This window comes from Dipteris shenzhenensis, chromosome 9 (genome assembly GCF_047967505.1).
Source record: "Dipteris shenzhenensis isolate YYH24624 ecotype China chromosome 9, Dip_SZ_1.0, whole genome shotgun sequence".
Taxonomy (NCBI): Eukaryota; Viridiplantae; Streptophyta; class Polypodiopsida; order Gleicheniales; family Dipteridaceae; genus Dipteris; species Dipteris shenzhenensis.
Genome location: NC_141604.1, coordinates 13,767,958 through 13,787,378, shown reverse-complemented (window position 1 = coordinate 13,787,378; position 19,421 = coordinate 13,767,958). Strand labels below are relative to the sequence as shown.

At 45.9% G+C, this 19,421-nt stretch overlaps 1 protein-coding gene across 1 annotated transcript in view; it reads left to right on the top strand.

The window, feature by feature from the left end:
• GLB1 (nitrogen regulatory P-II-like protein) overlaps positions 1 to 19,421 on the top strand; it is a 57,498-nt gene that overhangs the window by 32,478 nt on the left and 5,599 nt on the right. The window contains exon 5 of the mRNA XM_087379392.1: positions 11,022 to 11,089. Within this exon, the coding sequence (XP_087235518.1) occupies positions 11,022 to 11,089 (68 nt within the window). The remainder of the gene's footprint in view (positions 1 to 11,021; positions 11,090 to 19,421) is intronic.

Sequence of the window (19,421 nt, the reverse complement as noted above, 5' to 3'; positions counted from 1 at the left end):
GCCTCTGTATAGATTACAGAGCATTGAATAATATCACTGTTAAGCACAGGTATCCGATGGCTCGGATTGATGATTTGCTAGATGCATTACATGGAGCCGTGATTTTCAGCAAGATAGATCTTAAGTGCGGCTACCATCAGATCCGGATTAGAGCCGAGGATGTGCATAAAACCGCTTTTAGAAGCTGGTTTGGTCATTATGAGTTTTTGATAATGCCCTTCGGACTTACCAATGCTCTAGCGACCTTCGTCATGCTTATGAACGATTTACTACGTCTGTATATCGGAAAGTTCGTAGTACATTTTATTGACGATATCTTGATATTCAGTAAAAGTGTTACTGAGCATCGTGAACACTTAAGGATAGTGTTCAGTACTTTGAGGAAAGCCAGTCTTTACGTGAATAAAAATAAAACTATATTGTGTATGGTTAGGCTTGAACATTTAGGGTTCATAATTACTCCACAGGGGGTAGAAATGGATCCGAAGAAAGTGGCTGCGATACTAACTTGGCCAATCCCTCAGAGTCTGACCGCGTTGCGATCATTCTTGGGATTTGTCCAGTTTTATAGAAGGCATATCAGAGGATATTCCGGAATAGTATCGCCATTGACTGATCTGACCTCAGATAAAGTCCCTTTTATTTGGGGACAGAATCAACAGGAAAGTTTTAACACCATAAAACAAGTTGTGGTCTCAGGACCGGTGTTAAAAATAGTTGATCCCCAGAAACCGTTGTTTCTAGAAACCAATGCAAGTGACATTGCGGTAGGAGCAGTCCTCCTTCAAGAGGGAAGGCCAGTAGCCTTTGAAAGCAAGAAGCTTTCTCCCTCTCAAAGGAATTGGCCAACTCATGAATTGGAGTTGTATGCAGTTATCCATGCTTTGAAAACATGGAGGCATTATTTGTATGGTTCAGAGTTTTATGTGGATGTGGATCATGATACTCTGAAACATTTTTGTAAACAGCCTGACTTGAGGGGCCGCCAAGCTAGGTGGGCAGAGCTCATGCAGGAGTTTAATCTAATGATTTGGTACCGAAGAGAAAAAGACAATAAGGTGGCTGATGCGTCGTCTCGCATTATGCACAACCTCAGTTTCACGGTATTAGAGAGTGCTCTAATGACCGAGATCAGAGAAACTCAGAAGGTGGACGAGTTTGTCCAGAGCTTATGGCCTAAAGCTCATGTATTAAAATCCGGGGAAAGTGAAAAGGATGACCTGGCATCCAGAAAAGGCCAAACTTATGCAAGATATACCATAAGAGATGGTATGCTAGTTAGAAATGGCAAGGTTGTAGTACCTGGTCAGAATGATCTCAGGCAGAGAGTCATTCGACAGTGCCATGATAGCCCGTGTGCGGGACATTCAGGAGTCGAGAAGACCTATGATCTCGTGAAGCGAGATTTCTTTTGGCGAAGGATGAAAAAGCATATTCATGAATATGTGACACGGTGTTTCTCGTGTCAGGTAAGTAAGGCCGAGCGGGTGAAGCCACCCGGACTTTTACAGCCCTTGGAAATACCACTAAGTAAGTGGGAGAGCATTTCCATGGATTTTATTGTAGGGCTACCTGCAACACAAGGAGGGTATAATTCTATCCTTGTGGTGGTTGATCGTCTAACCAAGATGGCTCACTTCATTCCGACTAGAGAGTCTGTTAGTGCCCCGCAAGTGGCGGATTTGTTCATTAGACATATATTTCGTCTGCATGGATTGCCTAGATCCATAGTGTCAGACAGAGATGTTAGATTTACCGGTCATTTTTGGATAGCGGTATTTGAGACACTAAGAACTGAGTTGGGAATGAGTAGTGGGGATCATCCTGAGACGGATGGTCAGACGGAGAGAGTCAAACAGACTTTAGAGGATATGCTGAGGGCATATGTGTCATTGAGGCAACATACATGGGACAAGTGGTTGCCATTGTTGGAGTTTGCCTACAATGATAGGAAACATTCATCTACTGGGTTCAGTCTGTTTGAGCTGAACTATGGTTATAGACCAGCCAATCCAACTATAGCTGGAGTACCTCAGAAAGTGCCTAGTGCCGCGAACTTTGTAGTTCAGATGCGGGAGATGCTAGCACTTGCGAGAGCTAATATCCGCCAGGCTATGGATAGAGCCAAGGTGTATGCGGATGAAAATCGGTCTATAAGAGTATTTGAAGAAGGAGAAAAAGTTTTTTTCAGAATTCCTTCGCACTCGAAGTCGTTGACTTCAGGAGAGTGTGCTAAGTTATCACCTCGATACTGTGGGCCGTGGTTAATTCTAAAGAGAATAGGCAGTGTAGCACCGAGGAACAATGCAAATACGAAATCAGAAGATACCCACAGTGTTGGTTGCATGGCATGGTCAGCCTCTATCGAAAGCTACCTGGGAATCCGTATACCAGTTACGGAGAGCGTTCCCAGATTTCATCATCGAGGGCATATGCTTTAGCCGAGATAGCATGACCTCGAATAGCTCGGTGGGCATTTTCTCTTAGATGACCAACTTTTGAAATAGTTAATGTGCGTAATTAAAATGGTCAAGAGAAGTAACTGCCAAGGTCCTAGGTGAGGGCGGAATGGCATTGACTAGATAGTTCTGAGTGCTAAGGCCTAGGTGCACCTAAATGTGCAATAATGCCAAGGGGCAAGTGGATTTTAATGTGCCCAAGAGAGGGGTAAAAAGGTGCACCAAGTGGAGAGGCTATAATGATGACATTTGGCAAGGAGAACTATCTAGGGAATTGAGGGTCTCATGGATAGGAATGAAATAACGTAGAGATCTGAGAATCAACTATCCAAGAGAGAAGGCTGGGTGGAAATATAGCAAGCCATCGCCTGTGATAATTTTAACGACGAGAAGAGATTTATCCCAAGGGAAAAGACGACGATAGAGTAAGTCTGTGAGATTTGCCAAGTCTGTGAGACTAAGGGTGATGCAGGTAAACCCAAGAAGAAGGGAATATGTCATTACTGCAAAAAGCCAGGTCACTACATTGGAGAATGCAAGAAAAGGCTTGCAAAAGAAAAGAAAAACAGCTCCGGTATGGCTGTTTCAGATTCAGCTCCTCATGCATCTGACAATGAGCAAGCTACAGCCAACTTTGTGGAGCATGACTAAGCCTTCTTGTCTTGCAGTTCAGACTCTCAGTTGGCTGCTCTGGATAGTACAGCCACTTGTAGTTATGATTCTTCCAAGGATGCATCAGCTTTCAGTGTCAATGAGACACAAAATACATGGTATTTTGATAGCGGTGCCTCAAAGCATATCACTTCCAGGAAGTGTCTTTTCACATCTTTGCATCCACCACCCGTTGGTAAAAAGGTCACATGCGCCAACAACTCCTATTCAGTTTGTGGTACAGGAGAAGTTGAACTTACAGCCATTGATGGCTCAATATTCAAAATTTCTGGTTTCTTGTATGTGCGTGGTATCACAAAAAATCTACTTTCAGTGTCCACTCTTAACAAAGCTGGATTTCAGGTCATTTTTGAAGATGACGTGTGTGCAGTCCATGACAGAGAGCATGACTATGCCTTGAGATTGTCTGGCACTTTGTTATGTGGTCTTTTTCAGCTTGACATGTACGAGAAAAGACCAGCACATGCTCTTGCCGTTTCCACTCCTACTGTTGCTATGCAGAATGCGGAGTTATGGCATGCCAGATATGGACACATGCATTATGGCAGCTTGATGACGCTTCAAAAATATGCTATGATTGATGCCTTGCCTCCTCTTGAAACACCTCCTCCACATGCTTGTGAAGGGTGCATTCTTGGTAAAATGCACAGATTTCCTTTCAAGAAGGATGGATCAATAAAACCTGTTCGAAAATTACAGCTTATCCATAGTGATGTCTACTCCAACTACACTTGGGTTTATGGGCTGAAACGCAAATCAGAAGTGTTTATGGTTTTCAAACACTTTGCAGCCATGGTTGAAAATGAATCAGGACTCAAGATACAGACATTACGCACAGATAGAGGAGGGGAGTATTTGTCTGCAGATTTTGATGCATTTTTGAAAGACAAGGGCATTGCACATCAGCTTACAGTGAGGCTAACTCCTCAGCAAAATGGCAAAGCTGAGAGGAAAAATCGTACTCTTATGGAGATGGATAGATGCATGCTAAAAAGCAAAAAATTGCCTCACAAATTTTGGCTTGAAGTCCTCATGTGTGCCAATTATGTTTTGAATCGGGCACCCACAAAAGCTTTGAAGACCAAAACTCCCTATGAAGTTTGGTAAGGGAGAAAGCCTTCTGTGGATCATTTTCGTGTTTTTGGATGCCTTGCATATGCTCATGTGCCCGTTGAGTTTCGGCATAAGTTGTCTAATAAGGCAATCAAATGCATTTTTGTTGGGTACAGTGCAGAGAGCAAGGGCTACCGTCTCTACAATCCTGTCACACGCAAGATTATTGTCAGTAGAGATGTTATATTTTCAAAAAATCAGCTTATGCAGGTACTCTTCTTGATGAGGAGGAGCCTGAGACATTTGAAGAGGCACATGATAATGTGCATTGGATGAATGCCATGCACGATGAATTGCAGTCCATTCAGAAAAATCAGACATGGGAAGTTGTCGATTTGCCACCAGGTAAACATGCCATAGGTACACGGTGGGTTTTCCAAGTTAAAAGAAATCCAGATGGGACCATTGATTGGTACAAGGCAAGGCTGGTTGCAAAAGTATATGCTCAGAAAAAGGGCATAGACTATGAGGAGAGTTTTGCTCCTACATCCAGAATGACAACCATCCGGTCAGTTATAGCTATGGCTGCAAACTTTGAATGGAATGTTCATCAGTTGGACATTAAAACAGCTTTCCTTAATGGAGACTTGTTGGAAGAGGTTTATGTCAAACAACCTCCAGGCTTTGAAATTTCAGGAAATGCACTTCACGTATGCAAGCTGAATAAAGCTTTGTATGGGCTGAAACAAGCCCCACGTGCATGGTATGCCAAAATTCATGCCTTTCTGACCAGCAAGGGGCTGCACAATAGTCCAACTGAGAGCACCCTCTACATCAAGAAGGATGGGGGGGATATTTTAGTCATCATTCTTTATGTAGATGACTTACTGCTCACAGGGTCAAATGAAGATAATATTGCAGATTTTAAAGCTGAATTGCAGACCACTTTTGACATGTCAGATTTGGGGCTGCTACACTTTTATTTGGGGATCCAGTTCACTCAAGAGAAAAGTGGCATCGTTATGTCTCAATCCAAGTATGTGCAAAAACTCTTGGACAGATTCAACGTGCAGGATTGTATGCCCATAGCTACTCCCATGGAGCTGGGACTGAAGCTTACAATGCATGATGCAGGTGAATCAATTGATGTCACACTCTACAGTCAGGCTGTTGGATGCCTCATTTATCTCTGCAATACACGACGTGATATTCAGTTTGCAGTTTCTCAGGTGATGAGCCGATATATGCACAGCCCAAAGACTATGCAAAGGCTGTAAAACGCATCTTCCGTTATTTGCAAGGTATCAAGTCTTTTGGCTTGATGTTTCCCAGGGGGGTTGACTTGCAGATGCATGCCTAAAATGACTCAGATTGGGCTGGAGACTATGACACTAGGCAGTCCACAAGTGGCAATTGTTTCTTTTTGGGCAAAGCTTGTATTTCTTGGTTGAGCAAGAAACAATCTACAGTGGCTACCTCTTCGTGTGAAGCTGAGTACAGGGCAGTTTTCACAGCGACAGTTGAATGTGTTTGGCTGCGTCGTTTATTTGCTGATCTTCATCTTTCATTGGAGGGTCCTTCTCCAATTATCACTGATAGTCAGAGTGCTATTGTAGTGGCAAAGAATCCTGTGTTTCATGCTCGCACGAAGCACATTGAGGTTCACTATCACTACGTCAGAGAGAAGTTGCATGCAGAAGAGATCAGTATGATCTATGTGTCAACACATGACAATGTTGCAGACATTTTCACCAAAGCACTTCCACGTGGAAAGTTTGAGGCATTTCGCAGTGCCCTGAACTTATCTCCTTTTGGTGATTGATCATTTCCTTGTACATGACATTGGCAGTGCAGAGGGGTGTTAGAATTATTGTTATAATTTAGTAGTGGCCAATGTAATGTAATAAGTAGGTTAGGGGCACTTTTCCCTCACTCCCTAACCACAGTTAGTTCACTAACTACGGTTAGTGAAGGATAAGGTTTTGTCACTTAGACAAAACCTATCACTCTCTTTAGTCGTAACAACTCTTCTATTGCAACTATTGTTTTCAGCTCTCACTTTCCTGCTCTCACGCTTTGCTCTCTCCCTTCCACTCACAGTTTGATCCCTATGGTACTCAAGATCTCATCTGTCCAACCTGCGCCTGTCCGAACTCGGCCTGTGACTCTCTCATAGAGTGCCATGACTGCCCAGATGATCTCCTGATCAAATCCCAGTGTCTGTAGGCGTGTGATGAGACGAGCTTGAGGTACTGTGTCAAAGGCTTTGCGGAAATCCACAAAGTAGCAATATACCCTCTTCTTCCATGATCTGGCCTCCTCAATGACACTCTTGAGTGTGAGTATGTGATCCATAGTCCCATGGTCTCGCCTAAAACCGGCCTGACCCTTTGCTCTTAGCCCTCTCATCTCTGCGAACAGGCTGACCGATGCATCCAATATAGCTGCATAGATCTTGGACATCACATGTCCAATCATGGTAGTCTTGTAGTTACTCGGGTCCATGGGATTCCCTGCCTTGTGGATGGGGGTGATGGTGTTGAGTGTCCAAGTGCGGGGGAAGCCAAGGCAAACAACGTCATTGAATAGCTTTGCTAGGATCGGGGCTAATGTGTCCCAAGAGCTCCAGATGCGGCGATGGCGGAAGCCGCAGACGCTCTGACAAGGGCCGTGGAGGAGCTGATCCAGAGCCCCGACGAGCTTGATCAACAGGGGGCCTGTGGGCGTCCTTTTCCCTCCTCCTCCCCCCTCGTCCTGCCTCCCCCTCCTCCTCTTCACTTCCCTCTTCCCCTCCAGGGTTCCCCCTGCCCCCTCCCCCCCCTTCAGCCCCCCCTTCTTATGGTCACTCTCACCACCCGCCCCCTGCGCCCCGCGTCCCTACGTCTCACTCTCCCACTGCTCCCCTCTCTGTTTCAGTAGCAACTTCTTCTGCTTCGACACCCTTGCCATTAGGCAAGGGAACGACGATGTCCCCTTCCTGCTTCCTCATCGCAGCAGTAGGTCCGCCGCTCAGAGAGGGATCTTGAGAGACGAGGCTCGTCTTCCCGGCCACCAGCTCCCAACTTTCAACTTGGGCGTCCCTTATCGTGGGACTTTTGTTAGGACCCTGGAACTATTTGGAGATCATGGACTCATACCCTCTACCATTGGAGGTCACGCTCATGGTTCTTCAGCCCTTGAAAGGGGGGTTTGATTAGTGCAGTGGGATCTCAGACACTCCCCGTTTGGAGATTTCCGTTTGCCTCCACAGGGTTGGAGAAGTGGTCCCCGGAGGTGTTTGATGCTATTTTGGGTAATCAGATTATGCTCATGATGGACGAGTGGATGGGATCACAAGGACTAGATCTTTGGTACGCCCATGGCATGGAGGTGAACTTTCAGTTGAGCTTCACGTGCGAGGAGCCAGTGTGTGGTTTGGCGACATGAGTTATCAGATTGCCGATGGAGGCAAAGGTGGAGCAGGCACACTTTTGGCCCCTCAGATGTGCGTGGAGTTGTTCGGGGTGGAAGCCTCCTTCATGATGAAGTGGGCACGGAAGATTGGTATTGAGCCGGTATCCACCCTAGTACGACGTGATCACTCTGCTTGATATTGCATACAAGATCCTCGCCAAGGTCTTGAGTTTGCGGTTACGGCCTCATCTTACCAACATCATCCATGACACACAGACTAGGTTTGTCCAAGAGCGCAGCATTCTGGACAACATCTTCACGTTTTGGGAGACAGTGGATTGGTTCAGGGAGGAGTCACAGCCACTGGCCATCCTTCTCTTGGACTTTGAGAAGGCCTACGATAGGGTGGAGTGGTCTTTCCTGGAGGGCACTATGAGGAGATTGGGCTTCTCAGACAGATGGGTCAAAGGAGTTTCAGAGCTATACGCAGGGAGCTCTAGTTAGATGATTATCGGAGGACACATAGGTGAGGCCTTTCCTCTTTCTCCCTCGGTTCACCAAGGCTGCCTACTAGCTCCCTTCCTCTTCTTGTTTGTAGCGGAGGCTCTGCGCTACTATTTGAGATCACAGGTGGCGGGTCTCACAGGGTTGAGGCTCCCAATTAGGCAAGAGGAGGAGCTTCTTGACTCAGAGTTTGCAGATGACACGGCCTTGTATGTTGAGGGCACCACGGCGAGTCTAGAGAGAGTCAGAGGTGCCTTGGCTGTCTATTGTGAGGCCTCGGGGGCACGGTTCAACTGGACGAAATCCATAGGCTTTCATGGGCTTTGAGGAGACACAGGAGATCCGTGAGTGGGGGAGTGACTTTGGTTTCAAATGGATACCGCGGGGCCAGACAACGAGATACCTCGAATGCCAGGTGGGTATTGAGATTACAGCAGAGCAGCAAATTGCCCCGGTCCTTGAGAGTGTTTGGTGCAAGCTTCTCTTTTGGAGCTCGGCCAAACTCTCCCTCGCAGGTCACGCCTTAGTGGCAAACCAGGTCCTTGCCACTGCATGGTATATTGCCTCTTGTTGGTGCTTTCACAGAGGATGCATTGGGCAGCTCCAATGGTTGGTACGGAACTTTCTCTGGGTAGGTTCAGACGGCACAAGGAACACTAGGGCCCGAGTAGCTTGGCAGATAGTGATCATGCCGCAGGCACTGGGAGGCTTGAGTATCATTGATCCGGAGATGCATAGCAGGGCCCTTCTGGGCAAGTTGGTGGTTTGTGGCCTCACCCCTGGTGCCGAGCCTTGGAAGCTCCTCTTACAGAGAGGGCTTCTGAGGAACACCCCATGCACTAGGGGATAGTGGCAGCCTTCACATAGATGGATCTTCTCAGAGGCCCATCTTACAGGGAAGGGCTCCCCCCTGATGAGGAGTCTTCAGAGGGTTTTGTAGAGACTCGCAAGGGGTCTCATCCATGCTCTGCCCAGATGCAGAGAGGAGTTCGAGCGTCAGCCCCTTATGTGGCACCCAAAGGCCAGAGATCATGAGGGACGTATGCTTGGGCAGCGGACTCACATTGGTTGGGCACAGTGGGACAGTGGTCCAGCAGGGTCTTTGGTCGTTGGAGCAGACTACCTATGGAGGTAGAGGCGAGGCTTGATGCCCTAGTGCATCTGAGAGGGGCAAGGCAACGGATGGGCGAGATCGACTTAGCCATTCCTGAGTCCTGGTGGGAAGGACTCCACATTTGGAGAGAGAGCAGATGGTTGGGGCAGTTTTCCCGTACTGGTGTTCCCTTGAGGATGTTGATGCAGCGCGGCAGCACGCACCCCGGCTTCTTCCGTGTAGGACTTGGAGGCCTACTTCAACCCCTCACTGGGAGTGACCCTGAGATGGATGGGAGTCTTGATGGGATACACTGGTAGATGATCAAAGTGGTAGGACGCTTGGGGAAGGAGTGGCACATTGATCCTCTGAGTATCTCAGAGTAGGACACCTCTAGATGGCGCCTTTGGCTATGGGAGGGTCGACCCATGAGGGAGGTCCAGTGGGACCTGGGGAGTGGTTCTGGCCCTCCAGGGGCGACCTAGCTGAGATGATAGATGAGGTGACTTTCTTTTTCTACACCACACGGATTGGCAAGAGACTTCAGATGGACTTGTCGAGATGGACTCCCTCGAGGGAGAGGCACTGGGTGACCCAGAGAGTGCCCCGGGATGTTCGATCTAGGGTTTGGACGCGGTTGTGGTCCAGCTTGCGGCCGAGGAAGATTTCATACTTCTTCTGGCTGGCAGCCCATAGAGGCTTGCTCATCGGCCCGTGGTTGGAGTAGATGCGAGTGGAGGGGCAGTGCCATTGCTGCTCAGATGGTGTCCTGGAGACTATCCCACACTGCCTATGGAGTTGTCGTAGCGCAGCAAGGATCTGGATGAGAGCCCTCAGGATCATGACACGTATGCAAAGTCTTCACAGAGACTACACTTGGGGGATGGTGGCTTGGTTGACAGAGGGAGGACACGCGTTTTAGATTGATGAGATCTCCCTAGCCTACCGGATACAGGGTCAGAGCATTCAGAGGATTGCACTCCACGAGGCAGCCCCCTTGACGCCCTCCTCCTCCTCCTAGGGAAGATAGTGTTTGGGAGGTGGTAGCCAGCATTACAGCTTGGAACATTTGGGTGGCTCGCTGCAGTCTTGTGATGGGAGAGCACCCGGTTCCACCCTCGGCTACCTTGGTTGCCATCTGGCAGGATATCATTTACACTCTACGGTCCACCTGAGAGCGTGGGACTCCAAGCTCCAGGGCGACTATTGAGAGGTGTGCTCGTTTCTGAAAGGCTGGGCCTGCCAGGGGTTTTCTACATCTTCAGGGATTCGCTGGCTGTATAGTCCCCCCACTTGGCTGTTAGCCCCAGTTCCAGAGATCCCCTAGGCAGTGAGCTGGGCTTCTCTGGAACAGGCCGGTTTTTCTTTCAGCCTTTTCCGGTTTTTTTCATACTCAGCACCTTTGGGGCTGTTGTCTTGTATGAAATCTTTCAAGCATTAATAGAAGGTTCCTTTCTTTGAAAAAAAAAAGGTTTGATGTAAGAATTTATGTATGTGATTTTTGAGGCCTGAATTGTAACAAGTGCCTCACGAACATTTTTATTCTAGGATAGTTGTAAGGTAGGTCAAGAATTAGTTATTTCTCCCCGCCGCATATAATTCCCTCCCCCCCTGCCCCCTTCTCTTTCATGGTAATGTTTTCAGCTTCCATTACAGAAATTGTCAGTTGCAATGATGTCCCACTTTATGGCTGGTAATTTACTTTTTAATGGCCCCTTCAGCACAATAAGAATGCATACTGATCAGTTCTCAATTATGTTGTCCAAAGCTCAATATTTAACACCCTTGTAGGTTTTGCCAATTGAGAATCCCTGTCTTGTAATATCTAAATGGTTATCCTTTTGTAGGCTCTGAATTTTGCGAGGATAGCTTTGTAACAAAAGTAAAGCTGGAGGTAGTCGTTTCTAAGGACCAGGTAAATGCATCTATTACACTGCGTGTACCTTTATTTTTAAAAAAAAAGTTGAGGGGGGGGGGGGAGGCCTCCATACGCCATATACAAAATTGAGAAGGGTTATTTAAGGGTTAAGAGACCTTACACTTGTTGTATAAGATGGTTTTGCTTGATAGGTCTACCATTTGTATGTGATATAAGATACAATTCCTTGAATGGATCTTAAGGGGATATTTACGCAGATGGTTAAAATTACGCCCCCCCCCAACCCCCCCCACACACACACCCTCTTCCTTTCGCCTCCCCTCCCTCTCCCTTGGTATGATTTCTTTTCCACGTTAGGTCACCTCCCCATCTGTGAGCGCCCAAATGAGGAGAGCATGGGGAGGTGCACCAAGAGGGAGTTAAAAATGCCACACGCGCAAAACTGACAGCACTGGTAGGGCTGCCACATGGGCAGAATGCTAGCTTCCATGCTGGCAGGAGGGACTGCTTGAGAAGGTGCCAGATGGCTGCAAGTGTAGCAGCATCAGCCTGGTGCAGAGAAAATCCTGCAAGGACAGCCAGGTGGAGCTGCAGGGGCAGGTTAGAGGACAGCATGCATTGCTGCAGGTCTGCGCAGCATCCAGAAACCACACTGGAGTTGTTTGGAGCAGGACCACTGGTTGGAATCGTGTGGAACCAAGGCGTCTGGAGTGGATTGACGCGTGGCAGCAGTGCGCCCATTCCAGGGACAGTTTGGAGTTGGTCTGCAAACAGCAAACAGAGGAAATGTCTGCGCAGCATTTAGACACATTCTGGAGCTGATTCTGAGGTTGGAGCAGAAATGACTACCAGGAAGGTGCGCAAACACTGCCTTATGTCAAGGGTCAAGGAGCAAACACTGCCTTATGTTGGGCTGTCCATTGGAGCAGCAGGAAGGTGTGTTTGCGGGGTATCATTACAAATCCCAGAGAAGCTCTAGGAGAGCAATGCAGGCTGAAGTGTTTTGAGGTGCCATGAGGAGGTAGAACAGTTTTGAGTTTTACAGGGGTCCACATCTAGTCACCATCTTGCTGATAGAGGGCGGCACATTGTGCACATATTTTGTATGTGATTTGGTCCATCTTGGGACACATAATATTACTGTTTCTACTTTCTCTCTCTTTAGCATTGTTCAGTTACTATCTGCACGCGCCTCTCTCTCTCTATATATATACTAGTACACACCACGGAACGAAGTTAGATTTGATTTTAGCATTGTGTGTTCCTGGGCACTATCTCTTTGGTTAGCTTTCACTGTAGGGAGCGTTTGGCTGTAGCAATCTTTCTTTTTCTAAATGAAAGTAGTGCATGTGTATATCCTTTTTTCGAAGTTCGCATAAGCTAAGCTGTTACATAATTGTATTTCGATACTGCTACATCTTAGGTCTTTGAATGCTACGAGTGCTATTGCTTACTTTGTCAATCCGAAAGCTTGGTGCAAAACCTATTGATAGAAAGCTCGCAGAGTTATCTTTCATAAGATTACAGGGAGGAAGTACAGTGAGTCTTCCCGCTTTGTGCAGCACAAGTATGCCTCATACGAGAATTTTGTTATTTATGTATTGCAATTTGAAATTGCCAACATATTCAGTTTGCTTTTTACACAGGACCCACAGAAGAGTACCTTATGGAAGCCTGATCCCTTACCTAATTGCCAACTCCCCCTTGTACTCCCATGCCTTTCTAAATAGAAGTGTGATGCTAGAAATGGTGAACATCAGGGGAGAAATCAGAAAACTAAGAATTGTATTTCTCTGCCCTTGCTCAGTCCGCCCATTTTAATCTTGACTAAATGAATCTTCGCCATTGATTGAAAGGGCTAAAACCTTCCTATTTCCTTTTTCTGATCTGTGGCTAATGTTGTAACAAACTCAGCAAGGCAGACCAGTCCTGCAGCAAGGGCTGGAGTCTTGGTCTCTCCATTTTCTAGATCTGTGGCTAATGTTATAGTCATGTTAGCAAGGCAAGCCGCAGACCAGTCCTGTAGTATTGTGGTTACATAGAAGTTGCAGCTTGGACTATTCCCAACAATTGTAAGCTGATGTGTGTGCAAGTGAAATTTCTAATGATGGTTCAGTGGCTGTTTAATGGGAAGTGTTCAGTGGGCAGTCCTCTGCACAGCTTAGACAAAAGTAAAGTACTATGTGTGCCTTTTGGGATGTTATTGAAATTTAAGACTTTGACCAAGTGGTGACAAAGTAGCAGGGAGGAGTGATGAAGGAGAGAAGGCACACGTACAAATGGACGAATACACTCGAATACACTAGATTAATCTCAAAAGAATGAATAAATACAACTCCCATCGAAGTAAGGATTAGGGTCAATTATGTCAATGCTTCATACAAAGACCTTCGTATAAATGGATCCCGGTATGTGTGATGGAGTTTATGGTTTTCAATCTTTTGAGTAACTGTCATTAGATTTGAATTGCACTGTGTGGTGTGTTTTCAGAGGATTAGTTTGGACGTGATCCTAGATTCATTTAGATATATATTAATCTTAGGCTGTTTTAGCATTCTATAAGTGTTAGTGCAAATATACATTTGCATATGATATTGAGATTGCTCCTCAATACCTTGCCTTAAGATCAACATTATGAAATAGGCCTTCCCTCAGGATCAAGATTTTGAAGACGGATCGAGAATTACTGTCCATAGCTCTTCCTTAATGAGCTTCCTTTGAGTTGAACCAAGAGCTTGTTGGTGTTTCTCAAGATGTTTGCAATATTATTTTTGCTGTCATGGAGTGATGTCACCAAGTAGCACTCTTTCTTTGATGAAATGCTTTCGGACATCAATACACTTTGTCCTTGAATGATATATTGAATTCTTGGCCAGTGCTTGAGCTGATTGATTATCACAGTATATATTGTTTCATAAAAAAATTCTGTTTCTGACTATAGTCTTTTGAGTCATAGCCATATGGCTTTACATGCTTTTGTTTTTAGAGCTCTAAACAAGTACTTTATCCTTTGTGTGCAATACAGGTAAAAATTTATCATACACTACCTCAGTTGGGGCTTTACCTGTGATAAATGAATTAGTATAGTTGTAGGCAACCTCTACGACAACTGTGGATGGTCATGCACATGACAATACAACAATTCCAGGAAGACTTTATTTGCAGCCTCACTATGTCCATCAATTTCTGGATGATAACAAGATGTGGATTTCAGCTTGGTACCCAAGTTGTCAAACAATGCATGGACTTTGTTACTCGTCTTTTCCGATCGGGATAGTAAGTTTTACTAGTAATTTTCGCCATAGGAACGTGTTCGCATGGTGTCTTTGGAATCGGTAAAGGTTGAAGTGTGAACAATGGAGAGTAGAGAGCAAGAGTGTGAGCAAGAGTGGAAGCTGAATAACTGAATAGAATGAGTGTAGTACAAAACTGAAGTGAGGGGTTTTGTCTAAGTGACAAAACCCTATCCTATCCACTAACCGTATTTAGGGATTGGATTGTGGTTAGGGGGAAAAACCTCAATGAGGGAAAAGTGCCCCTAACCTACTTATTACAATACATTGGCCACTGCCTAGAATATAATAATAATTCTAAAACGCCCCTGCAGTGCCAATGTGGTGTACAAGATAACCAAAAGGAAATAAGTTTAGGGCACTGCAAAATGCCTCAAACTTCTCACGTGGAAGAGCTTTGGTGAAGATGTTTGGAACACTGTCATGTGTTGACACGTAGATCATATTGATCTCCCCTGCATGCAACTTCTCTTTGACATAATGATAATGAACCTCAATGTGCTTCGTGTGAGCATGAAACACAGGATTCTTTGCCACTGCTATAGCACTCTGACTATTAGTGAGAATTGGAGACTATTAGTGACTATTAGCCCTTCAATAAGAGACGAAGATCAGCAAACAAACGACGCAGCCAAACACATTTAACTGTCGTTGTGAAAGTTGCCTTGTACTCAGCTTCATATGAGGAAGTAGCCACTAAAGCTTGCTTCTTGCTCAGCCAATAAATGCAAGCTTTGCCTAGAAAGCAACAATTACCACTAGTGGACTGCCTGGTATCATAGTCTCTAGCCCAATTTGAATCACTATAAGCATGCATTTGCAAGTCACTTCCCTTGGGAAACATCAAGCCATAAGACTTTGTACCTTGCAAATAGTGGAAGATGCGTTTTACAGCCTGCCAACATGTAGTCTTTGGGCTGTGCATATACCTGCTCACTTGAGTGTTGGAAAGGTCGCCTCCCCATCTCTAAGCCCCCAAATGAGGAGAGCGTGGGGGAGGGAGCCCTAGGGCAGGATGTGCCCAAAGAGAGATTACGTGGATGTGTGGATCTGGGACAAATCTGGAGCATTCATGGTTGGCAGGGTGTCCCAGGTAAAAGGCGCGATGACATCAGCAATGTACGGAACAGTACGGTGCTGCATACGTGGCTGGAGAGAGCCTGGCAGAGGGCAGAACCAGCAGGGAGAACAGGCGCTGACATGGCGGGGGATGGGGCAGCACATGGCAGCCCATATGGAGGGCTGGTTGGGCTGGGCAAAGCCAGCCAACCAGGCCCTATCTAGGGCTGGCCAAGGGCTCAGCCCCTGCATAGAATCGTCGGCCAGCAAGCCCTGGAAAAGAGAGCCGAGGAGGGCGATTTTGTGGGGCCAGTAAAGGGCCCTATTGGGGCTGGTTGGGCTGAGCCAACCAGGTCGGTTGGGCCAGCCAACCTGGTCTATCCAGTCGGCCCAGATTGGGACAGACTGGTTGGTTTTCTCAGCAGGCCTTAGGGCCTATATTAAGAGAGGCTCTTGGCCTCATTTATCATCCAGCATAGCCAGCAGTTCCAGGGCAGGAAGGAGCAGCAGGAAGCCTACTCTCTGGGCCTATCTACAGGAGGTGAGAGAGTGCAACAAGGGCTGCAGACTTAGCCAGGAAGGGGCTGGACCTTGGCTGTCTTCTAGGGCAGCAAGGTGCTGACATCATCATCTTCTGGAGCAGCCATTCACAAGCAGGTTGGAGCAGTGGAACAGTTATCTTGGAGCCTACATTCAGGAGGACCAAGGGGACCTGTGTGCTGCAGACAAAGCTTGGCAGGGGCTGCCCACCTAGGCTGATTCTCAGGCAGTAAGGTGGAGAAGAATACACTGGACGGAAAGTCTACATACGCTCGAGGTGGAGCACGCATGCTCAAGTCTAGAGATAATTGGCAAATAGGAGAAAGACCTTGTGGTAAGATCAAAGGACCACACCATTGGTGGGACTCTGGATCTATCTCTTTTGTATTGTGTCCATAGTTTTGGACGGAAATATATATTTTGGTGGTTTCTCTATGTGGCCGGTTCATTGTCTATTGATGAGTCTGCACATCTATTGAATGCACATAAGTAAAGAAGTTTGTGATTCCACACCCCACACGCACACTGTGTGAGCTCCTGGGCATTACTATAAGTCTTCCGCTGTGTGTACCCTCTGTTGGGTTCATTTCTAACATTGAGATACTGCATACTGAATATCGGGCCTAGTATTGCACAAATAGATGAGGCATCCAATAACTTGGCTGTAAAGTGTGACATCCACACCTGCATCATATATAGTAAGCTTCAGTCGCGGCTCCATGGGAGTGGCTATAGGCTTACAATCATGCATGTTGAACCTATTCAAGAGCTTTTGCACATACTTGGATTGAGACATAACGATGCCACGCTTGTCTTGTATGAACTAGATCCCCAATTAAAAATTTAACATGCCCAAATCTGTCATGTCAAATTCAGCTTTCAACTCAGCTTTGAAATTTGCAATTATTTCCTCATTTGACCTTGTGAGTAGCATGTCATCTACATAAAGAATGATGACCAAAATATCCCCCCCATCCTAATTGATGTAGAGGGTGCTTTCCGTGGGACTATTATGTCCAAGAATGCATCAATCTTCGCATACCATGCACTTGGGGCTTGTTTTAACCCATATAAAGCTTTATTTAGCTTGCAAACTTGAAGTGCATTGCTAGAAAGTTCAAATCTAGGAGGTTGTTTGACATAAATCTCTTCCTGTAAGTCCCCATTAAGGCAAGCTGTTTTTATGTCCAACTGATGAACATTCCAAACAAAATTTGCAGCCATGGCAATAACTGACTTGATTGATGGTGGTCATCCGGGATGTAGGAGCCAAAGTCTCCTCATAATCTATGCCCTTCTTCTGTGCATAGCCTTTGGCAACCAGCCTTGCCTTGTAGCTATCAATGGACCCTTATGGCTTTCGTTTCACTTTGAAAACCCATTTGGTACCAATGGCAAGCTTCCCTGGTGGCAAATCCACAACATCCCAAGTCTGTTATTCCTCAATGGACTGCAATTCATTGTGCATGGCATGCATCCAATGCGCATTATCCTTGGCTTCTTCAAAAGAGTCAGGTTCTTCTTTATCAAGAAGAGTATCTGCATAAGTTGTCTCTACAGAAAGAGCCCCCCCTGTGTGCCTTACTGCACTATGAGTTCTACCAGGAAAAGGTGCCTACTCTCCTTGAGAGTCTGTAGCAACCAATTCGGAACTATTTTGGCTGGATGTATCTCTTGAATCTCTTGCTTGACAACTTCATCCACACCTTGTGGAGGTACAAAATCAGCATGTGGCTGAATCGGGGCATGTGGATCAGGAGGAGGTTGCTGTAAATTCTGATTTTGAGCATGAGCCTCAGCTGGGGAACCAAATGCTATAGGAAGCATCCCCTCAAAAACATCATCTGAAGAAGCTGGAATAGTAAATTCAACATGTGTATGTGCTGAATTCTCTGAAAATTTAACATCTCTACTCACAAAAATCTTGCGAGAAGCAGGATTGTAGAGACGACAGCCTTTGCTTTGTGCACTATACCCAACAAAAATGCATTTAAGTGCCTTATCTGACAACTTATGTCGAAACTCCACAGGCACGTGGGCATATGCAACACAACAAAAAACTCTGAAGTGATGCACTGAAGGCTTTCTCCCATGCCATGCCTCATAGGGAGTGATTGCCTTCAAAGCCTTTGTGGGAGCCCGATTCAAAACATAATTGGCACACATGAGGCCTTCGAGTCAAAACCTGTGAGGCAACTTCTTACTAGTAAGCATGCATCTATCCATCTCCATAAGAGTGCGATTTTTGCGCTTAGCTTTGCCATTTTGCTGAGGTGTAAGCCTCACAGTAAGCTGATGCGTGATGCCTTTCTTCTTCAAAAATGCCTCAAACTCATGGGACATATACTCCCCCCCTCTATCTGTGCGAAGTGTCTGTATCTTGAGTCCTGTCTCATTCTCAACCATAGCCACAAAGTGTTTGAAATGCATAAACACTTCTGATTTTGCCTTAAGACCGTAGACCCAAGTATAATTGGTGAAGCCATCTATGAATGTAACATAATAGAGATAACCACCAAAAGCAGGTGTCCTCACAGGACCGCAGACATCACTGTGTAGGAGCTGTAATTTACGAGTAGCTCTTACTGCACCATCCTTCTTAAAAGGAAATCTATGCATCTTGCCAAGGATGCAACCCTCACATGCATGAGGAGGAGGTGGCTCCAAAGGAGGCAATGCATCAACCATAGCATGCTTCTGAAGTGTCATTAAGCTGCCATAGCTCATGTGCCCATATCTGGCATGCCATAACTCCGCATTTTGCATCGCAGCAGTGGGAGTGCTCACTGAAAGTGCAAGATCGGATCTTTTCTCGTAAATGTCAAGCTAGACAAAGTGCTAGACAACATCAAAGCATAGTCATTCTCTTTGTAAATGTCAAGACCGCGATACAAAGTGCTAGACAACATCAAAGCATAGTCATTCTCTTTGTCTCAGACTGCATAGTTAGCATCATCGAATATAACCTAAAATTCTTTTTTATACCTGGCTCATAAAGAACATCTGTAATTCTGAAATCTGTGCCATCCGTGGATGTGAGGATAATCTTTTCTTTAGCTATGCGCTTCTTGCATTCACCAATGTAATGACCTAGCTTCTTGCAGTAGTGACAGATGCCCTTCTTCTTAGGCTTATCTGCATCACCTTTAGCCTTATAAGAGGGCTCTCTTGAATCAGCTTTATGCTGATGTGCAGGCTGATTGGCATGTTGCTTTTGCTGCCCTTTTCCTTTGGGCTTAAACTTAGAAAGCATGGCATGCTCGCCAGCTCGTGTTGCCATATTTCTTCTTGTTTGCTCTTTCTGCAACAGAAGTCCTACCAACTCGTGAAAAGAGAGATGATTGTTGCCCCCCCTCAGTGACAAATTCAGCGAGGTGTGAAAACCAAGATAAGACTCAGGAAGAGAATTCGTAGTAGTGGTAATCATCTCTAAATGCAGAATAACTTCATCTATATGCAACAACTGTTCCCTTAAA